The sequence below is a fragment of the Raphanus sativus genome, chromosome 3, assembly GCF_000801105.2.
Source record: "Raphanus sativus cultivar WK10039 chromosome 3, ASM80110v3, whole genome shotgun sequence".
NCBI lineage: Eukaryota > Viridiplantae > Streptophyta > Magnoliopsida > Brassicales > Brassicaceae > Raphanus > Raphanus sativus.
Window position 1 is genome coordinate 27,719,755 of NC_079513.1, and position 14,678 is coordinate 27,734,432.

Here is a 14,678-nt window from a genome sequence, read left to right on the forward strand (position 1 = left end):
ATATCTTCGTATGACCTCACAATAAAAAAAAGAAGAAACTAAGAATATGTTTCCTTCGTTGAATTGGTCAAAGCTGCTTGCGTTTAAAAAGCTCCAGAAACATCTCTTTTCTTTTTACAAATTTTCTCCGTTGTGGTTGAAACTTTTACATCTAGGAAGGAAAAAGATAAGAGATATGTCTCAGGTACTTTAATCTGACTTTTGGTTTGAGTTATGATGCTTTATATCTGGTTTTATGATGAATCAAGTAGGTCTCACCCCTTACAACAGAGATCTGTAGTTAGATCTATTGAGATGGTGCCAGTAGTTGCCCTCATCTTTACTCAAACTTGTGATGATGGCAAGGATCATATAAGATGGTGAATCATGTGAAATGGAAGTTGAAAAGGTTGATTTGTCTTTGTCTAAGTCAAGTCAGTTTATAGCTGAAAAATGTTTTTGTTTAGACGAAGGAGTTTGTTTCTATGATGATTAGGACATCATGGTGTTTCAAAGCAGTTAGCGGGACAGTGTTTCAAGATTCTTGTCACCTCTTGACAAATCCACTTTGATGTGATTAGTCTTTCCAAAGTTTAATTCAAAGCATTTTCATCTGTTTTTTTTTGTTCCGAGTAGACTGTGGTTCTAAAGGTGGCTATGCCATGTGAGGGATGCGTGGGAGCTGTGAAAAGAGTCCTAGGCAAAATGCAAGGTGAGTCTTGAGATATGTTTTACATTAATAATGTTACAAGCTCTCTTTGTCTTTTCTCCCTTTCTTTATGGCTGTGTATAGTTGCTTTTCTTCTCATCTCATTGATTTTGATGTGTAAACGAAACTTCACAAACAAACGAATATTGTTGGTTGGTTGGTTAGGTGTGGAGTCATTTGATGTGGACCTGAAAGAGCAGAAGGTAACGGTGAAAGGCAACGTGGAGCCAGAGGCTGTTCTGCAGACAGTCTCAAAGACAGGAAAGAAAACAAGTTTCTGGGGAGCTGACGAGGCTGAAACCGCCAAGGCCTAAAGAAATGTAAGAAGCAATAAAAGCATCCCCATGTGTATAATATAACTCTGTAATCAATAAATCTAAATCTCTGAACAACCCTTTGTTCTTAAAATACACATTGTTTGGTCTTGTAATAATCCCTTTTTCCCCTCTCTTGTGCTTTCTCACATCTCAGTGACTCAGTGTCGTCTCAAAGCTTATCTTCTCTTTGTCTTAATGGTTCTTCTTTTCTAACAGTATTTGTAAAACACTCGTTACACAAGTAGAGAGATTCCTTCAAGGACACTTAAACATTTAAGACACCTTTCGATTCAAACACAAGGCTAGTTTTGTCAATTCATGTTGTTTCCCTTTTGAAAATTTCGACCCATTCCGTCTTTTTTCTTTTTTAATATTCGTGTAAACCCAAAAATTCGCGGCATACGTGTGCAGAATAAAATAAAATAAAAACGATATAGCCTTTCGGACCGCAGAATAAATCTGAACCGTCCGTTTAAAGAATCCAACGGTCACGACCAATCTACCCCTTAGAAATGAGATCATAAACCCTAGATAGCCTCCTCTCCCCAGTTCCCTCTCTTGTCCAAAACGAGACATTCATGAAACTTCTCATCTTCCCCCTTTCCTTCACCATGTCTACTCGATAACGACCCATGAAAAACAGATCTCGATCCTCTCAATCGAGTTTCTCGAACTTCCTTCGATCTCCGTAGATCTACTCGATTCGAATCGGATTTGGGGTCTCTGCGAAGTGATAGATCGAAAACGCCGTCGTATAGATGCCTTCGGTGGGGATGAGACGCAGCACCACAAGGATCTTCGGGGTGGTTAAAGCCGCGGACGGAGGAGCTCGGGTCCTCCGCTCGGGTCGCCGGATATGGCCCAACGTCGACGAGCCCACCAGGTTCAAGCGAGCCCACGACGACGCTGTGGATCCGGATTGGAGTTGCAAAGGGAACAAACTCTCCGCGGAGAAACAACAGCAAGACGACAAAAAAGGAGGAGACTTACCTCCCGTCGCGAAACGGAGGAGAGTGAGAACAGAAGCGAAGAGTGTGGATACTAAGTTTGGGATTGTGTATAATAGGAAAAGGAAGAGACTTTCTGATCAGTCTAGTGGTGGTTGTGGTGGTGGTTCAGACCTCGAGACAAGATTCTCGGACCATGTCTCTCCCGTGATGGCTCTTACAGTAGATTGGTCTTGTGAGGATTGCTGGTTGTCGACTGTGTTCGGTTTGGTGATGAGGTACTCGAGGAGGGGACAGCTGAGTCTGCGTTCGCTCGCTTCTTTCTTCTTGTCTCAACCTATCAACGACCTCTTTGCAGTTCATGGCGTGAGGTTTCTTGAGGTAAGTGAATAATTAGTGGTTCTTGTAGTATGTAGGTAGTAGTGATGATATAAAGTTAGCATCTTTAATGTTTCAGGAGGCTCCTTCCCTTAGCTCAAATGGTGTATGCAAGTTCTTTGGGGACATGGATCGTCTTCCTCTTTTGTCAGTTGATTTTTCTGCCGTTCCTCGTTGTTTCATGGATATGCATTTGACTCTGTTTCTCAGAGCGGCGACACGCTCCTTTGCATTCGTTAAGAGGTCTCTGTGTTTGCTTAACAGTCCAGTAGTTGAGGAATCTGATTCAGAGTCTGAGTTAGTTTCATCTCCACCTTGTGTTCGGAGGAACAACGGAGTGTCAGTGAGAGCCTCTAATGCTCAGTATAGAGGCAATTTAGGGTTTCATAGTGTACAGAAGAGGAGAAGATCTTTAAGGAGGAGGAGAGCAAGAAACCTTTCGCATAGTGGACACAACAAGTCTGTTTCTGAACTATCATGGAGAAACAGGACATCAGCAGCAGCAGCAGCAGCAACAGTATCTTCGAGAAGGCTTAGAAGCAGCTCGGTGCTAAACAACTCGTCTCCGGGTGCTACTGAGACTAGCGTCGTTCCAAAACCGTTGACAAAAGAGGAGCTTGATTCTCTGTTTTGTTCTGTGAATATTTTGGTTTTGGATTCAGACAGATGCACCAGAGAAGAAGGTTTTAGCGCCAGGTTGGAGTTTGTTTCTTCGAAGGAGTGGTTCGTTGTAATCAAGAAAGATGGGGTGATCAGATACAGAATCAAGGCGAGAAAGACTATGAGACCTTGCTCGTGCAACCGGTTCACCCATTCTATAGTGTGGGTAGGGGACAACGGTTGGAAGCTTGAGTTCTGCGACAGACAAGATTGGCTCGGTTTCAAAGAGATTTATAAAGAGTGCTACGAGAGGAATGTGTTGGAACAGAACGCGAGAGTCATTCCTATACCTGGGGTAAGAGAAGTGTGTGGTTATGCAGATGATCTTGCCTCATTCTCTATGCCGGTTCCGTATATCTCTGTGAAAGGAGATGAGGTTTCAAGGGCCATGGCTCGAACCAGCGCCCTCTATGACATGGATTCGGAAGATGAAGTGTGGATGGAGAGGCAACAGCTTGAGCAGGATGCTTTTGAGCTGATGATTGATGGGTTTGAAAAGTACTACTTCCATAACCCTGCCGATGATCTCTTGGATGAGAAAGCAGCCAGTGTATCTAGTCTTTCGTATCTGGGTAGGCAAGATGTGGTTGTTGAAGCAGTATATGATTATTGGGCGAGAAAAAGGAAGCAGAGAAAAGCACCACTCCTCAGAGTTTTCCAGGTACTAACAGTCATGTTCTTGTTTTTTTACTTAGGCCTATGTTTCTTTATTGTAACAAACTGTTGTTTTTGTTGTATTTAAACAGGTTCATCAAGCTAAGAAAACTCCACTGTTTTTCAAACCTGTGTTTCGTAAGAGAAGATCTTTCAAAAGACAGGGGAGCCAACTCCATGGAAAATCCAAACAGTCAAGTCTCGGTATGTTTCCTTAATACATTATGAATCAGAGTATTTAAGTAGATCATATATGTTTTGTCATGGCTTGTGGTGGATAGTGTTGGTTTTGCTGAGTACTTAAAATGATTAGTAGTATACACACTTGAGAGTTAGACTGTTATGGAACAACCTTGTTAAGAACAATCAAGTAGAGAATAGAGAAGATCTGAATTTTTGTGGACCGTTTAACTTGGACAGTGTCTGTAAAGGCGGCTAAACAAGAAGCTTGGGAGGAACAAAACGTTTTTCTTAGAGTGAAAGAAGCCAAGGCCTTGGCTGATACATCCATGGAGATTGCCATGTCCAAAAGAAGAAGAGCTCAAGTTCTTGCAGAGAATGCAGATTTGGCTGTTTACAAAGCCATGGTGGCTCGTAGGATTGCACAAGCCATGAAAGTAGCTGGATCGAGCGGCGAGGTGGCCGCATCCCTTTTCTTGAACTGATAATATTTTGGTAATGACAGAAAAATTTACAAGCTTTAATTAAAAGCTTGCTTCTTTTTGAAGCATAACAGTCTCTGTAGCTTCTAATTATGTGTTGTATATAGTAGTTCCTCTACGCTAGAGATTGTAAATGGGTTTTAGAATTTTCCTTTTTTTAAAGGTTTTTTTGTGTTATATATAACTAATATTAATTCACCTTTTACAGCATAAGTTTTTTATTTAAATTTATTTAACGGAAGCTTCTAGGATTACTGGAAAATTAGAATGCTTAATTTTTAATTTAAAGATAAAAACTAAAATACTTAAAAGTAGATATTTTAAAAATATATCAAACCCTTGGTTTAACCTTGGCTCTCAAGGGATTCTTCATAACCACCGCGAACTCCGTTTTACCGGCGAAATCAATCTCGCTTCCGGGCGGATAAGCGGTCCACTCAAACTCTTGGACCATCCTCGCAAGCATGAGGTGCACGTGTACGGTCGCCATTCCAAGCCCGGGACAGATCCGACGGCCAACACCAAACGGAATCATCTTCACTCCACTAATCCCGGTTATGTCAGCATCTTCCTTACCCGATATAAACCGGTCCGGATCGAACTTCTTAGGATTAGACCAGATCCTCGGGTCCTCGCTTATACCGGGGATATAAACCTCGACGTTGACGCCCGCGGGAACGTCGTAACCCCCGAGCGACGTCGTTTCCATGACGGCGTGCGTCAGCGAAAAATAAGTCGGAGGATGTTTCCGGAGAAGCTCTTTAACGAACGCTTGCAAAAAGACCATTCTGTCCACGTCACTCTCCTCGATCCGACGATCCTCAGCCGTCGATTTAATCTCATCGTAGAGCCGAGATTGAATCTCCGGATTCGCTATCAGCTGAGCGATCCCCCATTCGATCGCCGTCCCCGTCGTGTCCGTACCTCCGTTGAGAAACTCCGAGCAGAGAGTCACGATCTCCTCGTCGGACGGCGCCGTTTCGCGTCCCTCTACTTTCAAATCGAAGAGCGTGTCGAGGTAGGAGAAAGACGGCGCCGTTTGATTCCGAATCGCTCTCCTTCGTCTCTCGATGAGACTCACGACTAAATCGACCTGTTCGCGGCGGACTTCGAGAGCTCGCTTCCTCTGTTTCGAGAAGAAGGGAGCGAGGATCGGGAGGTAATCGTCGATCCGCGGATCCACCGTCATCAGCACCGTCTTCATCATCTCGTCCATCTTCTCGATCGACTCCTCGTCCATCGCGATTCCGAAACACATCTCCAGCAGGATGCAAAACGCGGCGAATCTCGCGTTTCGAAGCACCCAGACTAAACCGTCGTGATCTCTACCTTCCGATCTGATCCTCTCGATGAGTTTATCCATCGCGGATCGTCTCACGGATCCGAACTCCTTGAGCCGGGCGGAGGAGAGCATGTTCTGGACCATGTTCCTCCTCAGGGACCTCCACACGGGGCCGTACTTCGCCGCGTTGACGGTGAACTTGTCGCAGCTGAAGATCGTTCGGGTCGGGTTCTCGGCGGGTCGGGTGGCGAAGAGAGCTCCGCGCTGGATCAGAGCCTCGTGGACTAGCGCGGCGTCGGAGAGGATGATCATCGTACGAGTACCCATCCTTACTGTGAAGATCGGGCCGTAGGCTTTCTTGAGCTCCTCTGCGTATTCGAAAAACTGTTTCCCCGAGCGCGCGAACTGGAATAGGTTACCGACTACCGGCCAACCCGGTGGACCTGGAGGAAGGTTTAAACGTTTCTTTGTCTTTGAACTCCATCGAGTGAAGGTGAAAATTAAACCGGTGATGATAATCACAAGCAATGTGAAATCAAGAGGAAAAGAGAAGAGATGCATCTTGAATCACTGCATGCAAAAACGTTTCCTTATGCGTGAAGTGGAGAAGAGAAGGTGATGATGATATTTATAGAAACAGAGTAATGCATGCAGAAATAAAGTACGTGGTAAAAATATAAAAATTAAAATAAAATTTAATGGTGTTTGTACAGTTTGGTCAACTACATTCTTTATCACTGCTACTCCATAGTCAAACATACTGTGGACTCTGGACTGTGTCTGCTCACTAAAACAAGGCATGTTGATTGGTCTTAAAACATATACATAGACCGATTGTTGCGACCAAACCCATGTGCTGAACGTAGTAATTAGATGAAAGCTTAAAACAGGATTATGATGTTGTGAGTGTTGTCCCGAATTTTTAAGAGATGCTGGTAAAAGTAGATAAGTTACGGACTAATATAGGATGGTGTATTTGTATATTGGACCACCTGATGAACATATATATATATATATATTTTTTTTTTCTTTTTTTGATCAAATATGAACATATATATATCCGTGAAAATTAGCTGTGATTGTAAGAGTGAAAAAGATAATAATTTTTGAACTTATTGCGTTCAACTGCTCATTTAATAGTATTTGTAACCTGGGAAATATAAATGTCTCTGCAGGAAGCCATTATTCACTTTCCAATGTTGGTAGACCCCAAGACAATAAATAGGCTGCTATCTGTAACAAGCTAAATAGAATTTCAACACCCTTCATTGTATATGCTTCAAAGAAACTCGAATAAAAACGTGTTTGACTTGTTGTAAATTCAATTTACTTGTCAGAAGTTTCATCTGTATCAAAATGGACACGCGAGTAGTTGATTGACCCATTAACAAATGTATATATTTTCACCCATGAAAGTAATCACAAAGAAGACTCTCTTGATAAAGACTGATTTTAGTAGTTAACAAAAAGCCAGTTACTAATGAAAGATTATTTGTAATACTCATTGATTATAAGATTCATTTCTGGTTGGATGCTAAAATGCTATACAGATAACCATGAAGTTTATAAAATACAACAAAACTTAAAAAGAAGAAATAGCAAACTCTGGTTGGTACTGCCAGTGAGGCGTTGTTGAACGGGTTTGAGGTTCCATGATGTATTTCTTTTGAATGGTGTTGATAATCGGGTCTTTCAGAGGTTATAGGTCTATCCACAGTACTTCAAAGTTTGGGTTGCCTTTCTCTCTAGGAACTCGCGGCAACCCGTGTCTTAGTCTGCTCACACCTCTTATTTGGACCATCGACGTTGCATTAACTCTGGATCATCTCTGGCACTTTTTTTTGGTGTTAGAATTACATCTTTTTAGGTGCTTTGTTTAGCATAGTTTAGATTATCATTTCTGCAAGTCTTGATAGTAGTTCTCTTCGTGTTTATGTAAAAAAGTTTGACATTGATGAATTTTAGCATTTACCAAAAAAAAAAAAGAAGAAATAGCAAAGATGAATTCTTCACATGTGATTTTTTAATTTTTTTGAAACACAGTGTGTATATTACTAACGTATATGAAGCTGTGAATATGTGTATCTTTTGGTTCTAAAAATATGTGGATTTGCTTACAAGCTCGGGGCATTGATATTCTATGTACCAGCGGCATCGATTCTCTTCTCCTTTTCTGATCCCGTCTCACTACCTTGTTCAACATTTTTCTATGCTCTTCTAGTGTTATTTCCTGTATATGTGATTAACTTTTAAGGGTTTATCAGAGACTTGTGTAAAAAAAGTAAACGTTTGTGACTTGAACAGCGTTTTGACAAAACGTTTAGCTTAATGATAGTTTAGTACTAACGACAAGTTACTTACCGCGTGATATTTGATTAATGATTGCGACGGAGCTCTATTCCTAACGCTAATAGTTTCACTTTGGTCCCTCATCTTTCCCGATAATTCTATTATACACAAATGAACTAGTAGTGTCTTGTCTTTTGCACCTTTATCTTATAGAAATCCTTTTTGACTCCCACATGTTTAGCTTTGTATACATGTAGGCCCAAAAAAAGCAAGATATATGTCACAACTCACAAGTCACGAATGTTATGAATCATTGTTTCCGTCTGAACCAGTCACAAATGATTACTATGATATTTTTTTGACTATAAATCTAAATTTTGATTACTATGTCAACATTGTAGTCAGGACCGACCCAGAAGGGAAGCCACCCAAGCCATTGATTAGGACATCCAATTTAAAGGGGCATATTTTCTATAAATTTTTGTTACTATATAGATAAAAATAATCTTATAAGATTTTTTAATTGACACTATATTTATTGGACATTTTTACTTATGATATTTTGAAGGCATAATTCAAATACTGAAAAATTCTTTAAAATGATATTCATTCGAACATAAATAGTGGTATTTTACTTATGGAATTAATATTCTACAAGAATCAATGTCACAATTTTTTGTTAAAGAATGATTGTTATATGACAATATAAATTATTTAGTGGGCATTTTTACTTATGATATTTTGAAGGCATTTTTATTTATGATATTTTGAAGGTATAATTCAAATACTGAAAATTTCTTTAAAGTGATATTCATTCGAACATAACTAGTGGTATTTTATTTATGGAATTATTATTCTACAAGAATCAATGTCAAAATAGATTAGATCGCCTACTATAATATTTGTTTTAGAATGATTGTTATATGAAAATATAAATTATTTAGTGTGCATTTTAGAATATAAGAATATCAATCATCACATATAAAAAAAATTAAAAGGTAAAAATAGTTATTAGTAGTACAACATGTTATTTAAGAGATTACCTAAATTGATTTTGTTATCGATCAAAATTGTTATAAGAATTGACTATATTTATTTAATGAATGCTTTTACATGAAAAAATGCAAAAAAGTATATTTTAATGTTTTATATTTACTGTTTTAGTTCAAAATTTTAAATTATTTTTATATTAATTTTTTTTATAATTTCAATACAAAATATTAAAAGACATAGTTTTAAAATTGGATTAGGGCATTGTTAAACGTTAGACCGGCACTGATTGTAGTGATAGAAACACGATTTTCTTTTGGCTAAAGTAATGATTCTGTGAAAAAAATAGCTAATAATCTCCTTTATTTTACTTCTCAAAACGAATGTTTGCATCATTTGTTTTTATAGTTTTCTGGTTATTTCTGTAGACATTTTACAAGTTTATAATTAAAATGTACATGAATTTTGAGTTCAAGAACCAAAATAAACATGTTTTCCTGATAAAGTTGTTAATTTTAGTCATTCATTAGTAAAATTAACTGCAAACGTGGCATTTTTATTTTTGGTTCTCACTCACGCATATAATAGGAAAGGTGCATGCTCCAACAAGTAAACAAATCACTCAACACCTTCCAAATAAATACCTAATTGGGAAATAAATCGCTTTCACATTCACAAATTCAACATCAACCAAACTAGTTTGGTTAAAATCCATCACCAACGTGTTTCTTCAATGTTTTAACGTATTTACAAATCCACATATATTTGAAAAACGTTAAAGCCTTCGATACGATTGAACAAAAAATACAAAATCTTCAAAAACTATTAACCATTTGAAAGTATTTGGGTTCCGATTCGAAGCAAAAAAGAAACTACTTAGCTCAATTGACTGTCATTTTCATAATAGAAGTTTTTAGGCAAATACGTGAATATGTATAATTAAAAGCACTAAAAACGAAAAGAAAATAAAAGGGAAAATATAGGATTCGCGTTCACACGAACCAGACTCGCTCATCACTCTCTCTCTCCCCACAATTTGCTGCTTTAACTGCTCTCTCTCTCCATGTGGGGATGATGTGGCATTACTCATCTCCCTCGCCTCTCTCTGATTCACATCTTCTCCTCGAATGATCGGTAAGCTTCTTCTTCCCTCACTGTATCATTCTCACGCGCTTCCTCGATTTGGTAGTTGTTAGAATCTGCGATTCTCCGTAAATCTGAGCTCCGTAGCTAGATTTCCCCTCAAATCCGATCCGTATCGCTCGTGTAATAGCTCACAGGATATGAGTCCAGCTCGAGATTTTCAGATTCGGATTTGAAATCGAATCGTGTTCATGTGTGTTTGATTGTATTAGGTTAAAAGAGAGGAGGAGGATATGGTTTCAGAGACTTGGTTTCGCAATCTGCTGAGATTCCCAAAGAAACACGATCAAGCTCACAAAGATAAAGCCGTGCTCGGAGTATTAGCCTTCGAGGTCGCGAGTTTACTCTCCAAACTCGTCCACTTATGGCAGTCTCTCAGCGACAAGAACATCACACGGCTCAGAGACGAGATAACACGCTCCACGGGTGTAAAGAAGCTTGTTTCGGAGGACGATGACTTCGTGGTGAGGCTGATACGCGACGAGATGATGGAGAATATCGAGAGCGTGGCAAAAGCCGTGGCTAGGCTCGCGAGAAGATGTAATGATCCAAAGCTGAGGAGCTTTGAGAGCTGTTTCTGTGAGATGATGATGAAGACGACGGGGGGAGGCGATCCTTACGGGTGGCGTTTCGGGTGGAAGAAGATGGATGGGAAGGTTAAGAAGATGGAGCGTTTCATCTCGGCTAATGCGAGTCTTTACCAGGAGACTGAGATTCTTGCGGATCTTGAACAGACGGTTAAGAGGATGATGGTGAGTAGTGAATCCGCGACGGATAGTGTTTTGGAGTATAAGAAGAAAGTCACGTGGAAAAGGCATGAGGTGAAGAATCTGAGGGATGCGTCTCTTTGGAACCGGACTTATGACTATACGGTTCTTCTCTTGGTTAGATCGGTTTTCACCGTCTTGACTAGGACTAAGCATGTTTTTGGTATTAGCTACAGAGGAGTGGAGGCTAGCGATGATGTTAGCTCTGTGGATTCTGATTTCATAGGCCGCAGCCAATCGGTTTCTACTGTTTTGACGCATTTGTCTCATCAGTCCGAGAGTGTTGGTCCTCCTAGATTTGCTTCTGGTCCCCTTGGGAGATTCACCGGTCCAGCATCGGGTTCGGTTCCTACAAGGTCCGCGAAGATGAGTGATTTCCTTTCGGATTCTCTCAGCAGCACACAATCACCTATGTCAGGTCCTCTTGTTGCAGAAAAGAACAAACGTTTCAAGTTTTACTCGGGTCCTCTGGGAAAGATCACTTCCTCCAAATCAGGACCGCTTGTTGGAATGGGGAAACACAACAAGAAGATGGGACAGACTCCTGAAAGGTCTTCAGTTTCCTCAGCTAAAAAGCAAATGAAATCAAACCGGTTAACACAGGTTGGCCCGTTTAAAGGCTGCATGGTGTCTCAAGATGGTATTACTCCACTCAGCGGTAGGACACGGAATGGAGCTAGGAGTAGTAGTAGCAACGCGGAGCATCATGTTCCTAAGTCAGTACACGTTGAGAACTCGGCGTTTCCTTCCCGACCCAAGTTGTCAGATGCTGCTCCTAATACCCTTGGTGCAGCTTGCTTAGCGTTACACTATGCTAACGTCATCATCGTGATAGAGAGATTTGTTGCATCTCCTCACTTGATAGGGGATGATGCGAGAGACGATCTTTACAGCATGTTACCGGCGAGCGTGAGAACCTCGCTGAGAGAAAGGCTAAAGCCTTACTCGAAAAACCTGAGTTCTTCCACGGTTTATGATCCAGGACTAGCGAAAGAATGGACAGACGCAATGGCGGGTATCTTGGAATGGTTGGGTCCGTTAGCTCACAACATGATAAAATGGCAATCCGAGAGGAGTTACGAGCACCAAAGCTTGGTTTCGAGGACGCACATAGTTCTTGCACAAACCCTTTTCTTTGCAAACCAGCAGAAGACAGAAGCCATCATCACGGAGCTTCTTGTTGGGCTCAACTATGTCTGGAGATTTGGCAGAGAACTTAACGCCAAGGCTCTTCAAGAGTGTACCCGTGATATAACCCTTGAGAAATGCTTGGACACAGATAACTAGCGAAGCTCTCCAAGACTACATGTTTACTACCTCTTTGACCCAAACCGGCATTGGAACTCACCCCCGGGGAAACCAAACCGTGGGCAAGCCCAGTTGTCCAATGCAGCTTGAACCAAACCAGAGGACAAAAAGCTGTTACATTGCTCGATTACCACGAGAGAGGTATTATGATCTGCACACGTCTCTTTATTATCTTATCCCCTTTAGTACTCTGCTTCGTGGATTGCAAATTGTGACTTGTTTGTAGTAGGATGATGATGCATTTGTATATTGTTCAATGATTTTATTGTGGTTGAGATACATTCTACTGCATATATGTATGTGCCATTGTTGTTTATGTAGGTGATACAGAAGAATTCTTGATTTCAAATTTTATGTTTGGTGTTTCTCTTCTCTTTCTGTCACATTTTATTCGTATGTGATGTGTTTGACAAGTTCTGGAACCAAAGTTCTTAGATGTATAAGTTGATTGTATTCTACATGCAGAAAGTTGCGAGTTTACAAGTTTTGTGAATGCATAATATGTAATTGCATAGTTGGCCATCTGGAGATTAATGCTATTAGTATCTACAAATATTTGTTTGTGCTAACTTTAGATGATCATAAATATACAATGGGTCATCATCATACAAATATAAGTATGCTTGACAAAATAATAGTGCTAGTAGTTAATTATCTGGTCTAATCCGACAAAACAATGAAACATTATTACAGTAATCTGCTCTTTGGTCGCTGTACTTAACTTTGACTTTATAGAAAACCAAACAAACTCACGCGCTTAGAATATACGTGTTTTAAAGGCCGTGTAATCCACTCTCTGCGTTCGCGTGTGGGATTTTGTTTAAACATATAAGAATTTAATTAAATCACGTGCCGGCCATCTCAACACCGCCGGCAAAACCAACGAGGAGAGAGAGAGAGAGAAGAGAGAGAATGGATAGCGAAACCCTAATTGAATCGGCGATAAGGGTTCTGAACACAGCTGACCCGTACGAAAAAGCGCGGCTTGGTGATTCGATAGCCGTCAAATGGCTCCAAGGTGCTATCTCCGAGCCCTACGATCCCACCGTCGATCTCCCTGTCATGGACAGGCCAGCTCGTCTCACCAACGTACTCGTCTCCTTCTTGTGTCTCTGTTTCGTTTATGAAATTGCTTGAGACGAAAATTGAAGTTTGATTCGAATCTTGTAGGTGAAACTGGTGTCTCCGAGTTTGATGCCGAAGCTGGGAAAAGCTGGTAGCTTACAGAGCAGGCAAGCAATTGTTCACAGTCTTGTTCATATTGAAAGCTGGGCAGTTGACTTATCATGGGTAAAAACGATTGTGTGGATAATCATATTCTTTTGTTTGAGTGAAAACTTGGGTTTGATGATGGTTATGTTTGTTAATGCTTAGGATATAATTGCTCGTTTCGGCAAGCAAGAGAAGATGCCGAGAGAGTTCTTTACGGACTTTGTTCGTGTAGCTCAGGACGAAGGCCGTCACTTCTCGCTGCTTGCAGCTCGGCTTGAGGAAATTGGTTCTCGTTACGGTGCGTTCCCTGCCCATGACGGTCTTTGGGACTCTGCAACCGCTACTTCTCAGGATCTTTTGGCTCGTTTGGCTATAGAGCATTGCGTTCACGAGGTGAGAAAGATAACTCAAAAATCCCATCTGGACTTGTGAAGTTTCGATAGAGTATTGTCTCCTTAGCTCCTTAAAAAGTATCGTGTAGTTCTCTTTTCTTCCTTTCACTCTCTGTTCTGTTTGAAGAATAGTTTTTAGAGCTGTTTCTTTTTACCATTTGCAGGCTAGGGGACTAGATGTATTGCCCACGACGATATCCAGGTTTAGGAATGGAGGGGATAACGAGACGGCAGATTTGCTGGAGAAAGTTGTGTACCCTGAAGAAATCACTCACTGTGCAGCTGGAGTAAAATGGTTCAAGTTTCTATGTGCAAGGTCCAAGAATCCCGAAGTTACCATCAACAGCGTAGAAGCAGATGATATCAGTGAAGAGATAATCCACAAGTTTCATTCGGTAGTAAGAGAGCATTTCAGGGGACCGTTGAAGCCGCCTTTTAATGCCGAAGCAAGAAAAGCTGCTGGTTTTGGCCCTCGATGGTATGAACCTCTTGCTGTCAAAGAGACCAATGCCTAGAAAAAAATCAAACATGTCTTCTTTTTTCTTTCGAGTAGTTGGATTGTTTTGTTATCTGCAACTTTAATTTTTGGTATACATTTGTTTGACCTATTTGAAGAGAATGTTTCTTCCATTTAAAGCGCTCTCTTTTTGTGTTGCCAAACTTGTGAGAATGTGGAACAGTAGAAGTGGTATTTTCAAAAGTGAGTATGGTAGAAAAACGTCTGAAGAATCTAGTCTTGTTAGTTCAATGGAGCTTGTATCAGCTGTTCAAAAGACTCTCGATTGCCCTTTTTCCATAATGAAAAGGGCTAGTGACTAGAATGTTGAGATCATTCGAGTTATCAAACTATGATAAGGGTTTAGACTCTAGACCAAACTATATCCACCCAAATATAAGCCCCATAATGAAAACCAGAAAACAATACACACCAACCCAACACATGTAAACAAAGAAACAGAGAACAAAACCCAGTGAAGAGATGAAACAAA

The 14,678-nt window shown here is 40.5% G+C and overlaps 5 protein-coding genes across 5 annotated transcripts; 4 read left to right on the forward strand and 1 right to left on the reverse strand.

Moving 5' to 3' along the window:
* Positions 1–42: 42 nt before the first annotated feature.
* Positions 43–1,136, forward strand: LOC108846353 (copper transport protein ATX1-like). The gene is made up of 3 exons (XM_018619587.2): positions 43–184; positions 616–691; positions 854–1,136. The coding sequence occupies exons 1-3, from the start codon at positions 47–49 to the stop codon at positions 1,000–1,002; spliced, it is 363 nt and encodes a 120-aa protein (XP_018475089.2). The 5' UTR covers positions 43–46; the 3' UTR covers positions 1,003–1,136.
* A 402-nt stretch (positions 1,137–1,538) lies between these two features.
* Positions 1,539–4,519, forward strand: LOC108847096 (uncharacterized). Its single transcript, XM_018620275.2, has 4 exons — positions 1,539–2,333; positions 2,410–3,651; positions 3,737–3,848; positions 4,065–4,519. The coding sequence occupies exons 1-4, from the start codon at positions 1,764–1,766 to the stop codon at positions 4,307–4,309; spliced, it is 2,169 nt and encodes a 722-aa protein (XP_018475777.1). The 5' UTR covers positions 1,539–1,763; the 3' UTR covers positions 4,310–4,519.
* On the reverse strand, positions 4,497–6,478 carry LOC108847097 (cytochrome P450 77A4). Its single transcript, XM_018620276.2, has one exon. It carries the CDS (start codon positions 6,147–6,149, stop codon positions 4,638–4,640), a length of 1,512 nt encoding a protein of 503 aa, XP_018475778.1. The 5' UTR covers positions 6,150–6,478; the 3' UTR covers positions 4,497–4,637.
* A 3,367-nt stretch (positions 6,479–9,845) lies between these two features.
* On the forward strand, positions 9,846–12,456 carry LOC108847098 (protein PSK SIMULATOR 1). Its single transcript, XM_057005537.1, has 2 exons — positions 9,846–10,001; positions 10,223–12,456. The coding sequence occupies exon 2, from the start codon at positions 10,244–10,246 to the stop codon at positions 12,062–12,064; it is 1,821 nt and encodes a 606-aa protein (XP_056861517.1). The 5' UTR covers positions 9,846–10,001; positions 10,223–10,243; the 3' UTR covers positions 12,065–12,456.
* Positions 12,457–12,607: 151 nt separating this feature from the next.
* Positions 12,608–14,325, forward strand: LOC108847099 (uncharacterized). Its single transcript, XM_018620279.2, has 4 exons — positions 12,608–13,174; positions 13,256–13,375; positions 13,460–13,690; positions 13,854–14,325. Exons 1-4 carry the CDS (start codon positions 12,998–13,000, stop codon positions 14,202–14,204), a joined length of 879 nt encoding a protein of 292 aa, XP_018475781.1. The 5' UTR covers positions 12,608–12,997; the 3' UTR covers positions 14,205–14,325.
* The last annotated feature ends 353 nt before the right edge of the window (positions 14,326–14,678 follow it).

Bases quoted from the DNA above. Each gene is read 5' to 3' on its own strand.
- LOC108846353 (XM_018619587.2), top strand. From the start codon at position 47: ATGTTTCCTTCGTTGAATTGGTCAAAGCTGCTTGCGTTTAAAAAGCTC. The intron at 185-615 runs GTACTTTAATCT...TGTTCCGAGTAG, and splicing joins AGATAAGAGATATGTCTCAG to ACTGTGGTTCTAAAGGTGGC. The intron at 692-853 runs GTGAGTCTTGAG...TTGGTTGGTTAG, and splicing joins AGTCCTAGGCAAAATGCAAG to GTGTGGAGTCATTTGATGTG.
- LOC108847096 (XM_018620275.2), top strand. From the start codon at position 1,764: ATGCCTTCGGTGGGGATGAGACGCAGCACCACAAGGATCTTCGGGGTG. The intron at 2,334-2,409 runs GTAAGTGAATAA...TTAATGTTTCAG, and splicing joins ATGGCGTGAGGTTTCTTGAG to GAGGCTCCTTCCCTTAGCTC. The intron at 3,652-3,736 runs GTACTAACAGTC...GTATTTAAACAG, and splicing joins CACTCCTCAGAGTTTTCCAG to GTTCATCAAGCTAAGAAAAC.
- LOC108847097 (XM_018620276.2), bottom strand. From the start codon at position 6,149: ATGCATCTCTTCTCTTTTCCTCTTGATTTCACATTGCTTGTGATTATC.
- LOC108847098 (XM_057005537.1), top strand. From the start codon at position 10,244: ATGGTTTCAGAGACTTGGTTTCGCAATCTGCTGAGATTCCCAAAGAAA.
- LOC108847099 (XM_018620279.2), top strand. From the start codon at position 12,998: ATGGATAGCGAAACCCTAATTGAATCGGCGATAAGGGTTCTGAACACA. The intron at 13,175-13,255 runs GTACTCGTCTCC...CGAATCTTGTAG, and splicing joins GGCCAGCTCGTCTCACCAAC to GTGAAACTGGTGTCTCCGAG. The intron at 13,691-13,853 runs GTGAGAAAGATA...TACCATTTGCAG, and splicing joins TAGAGCATTGCGTTCACGAG to GCTAGGGGACTAGATGTATT.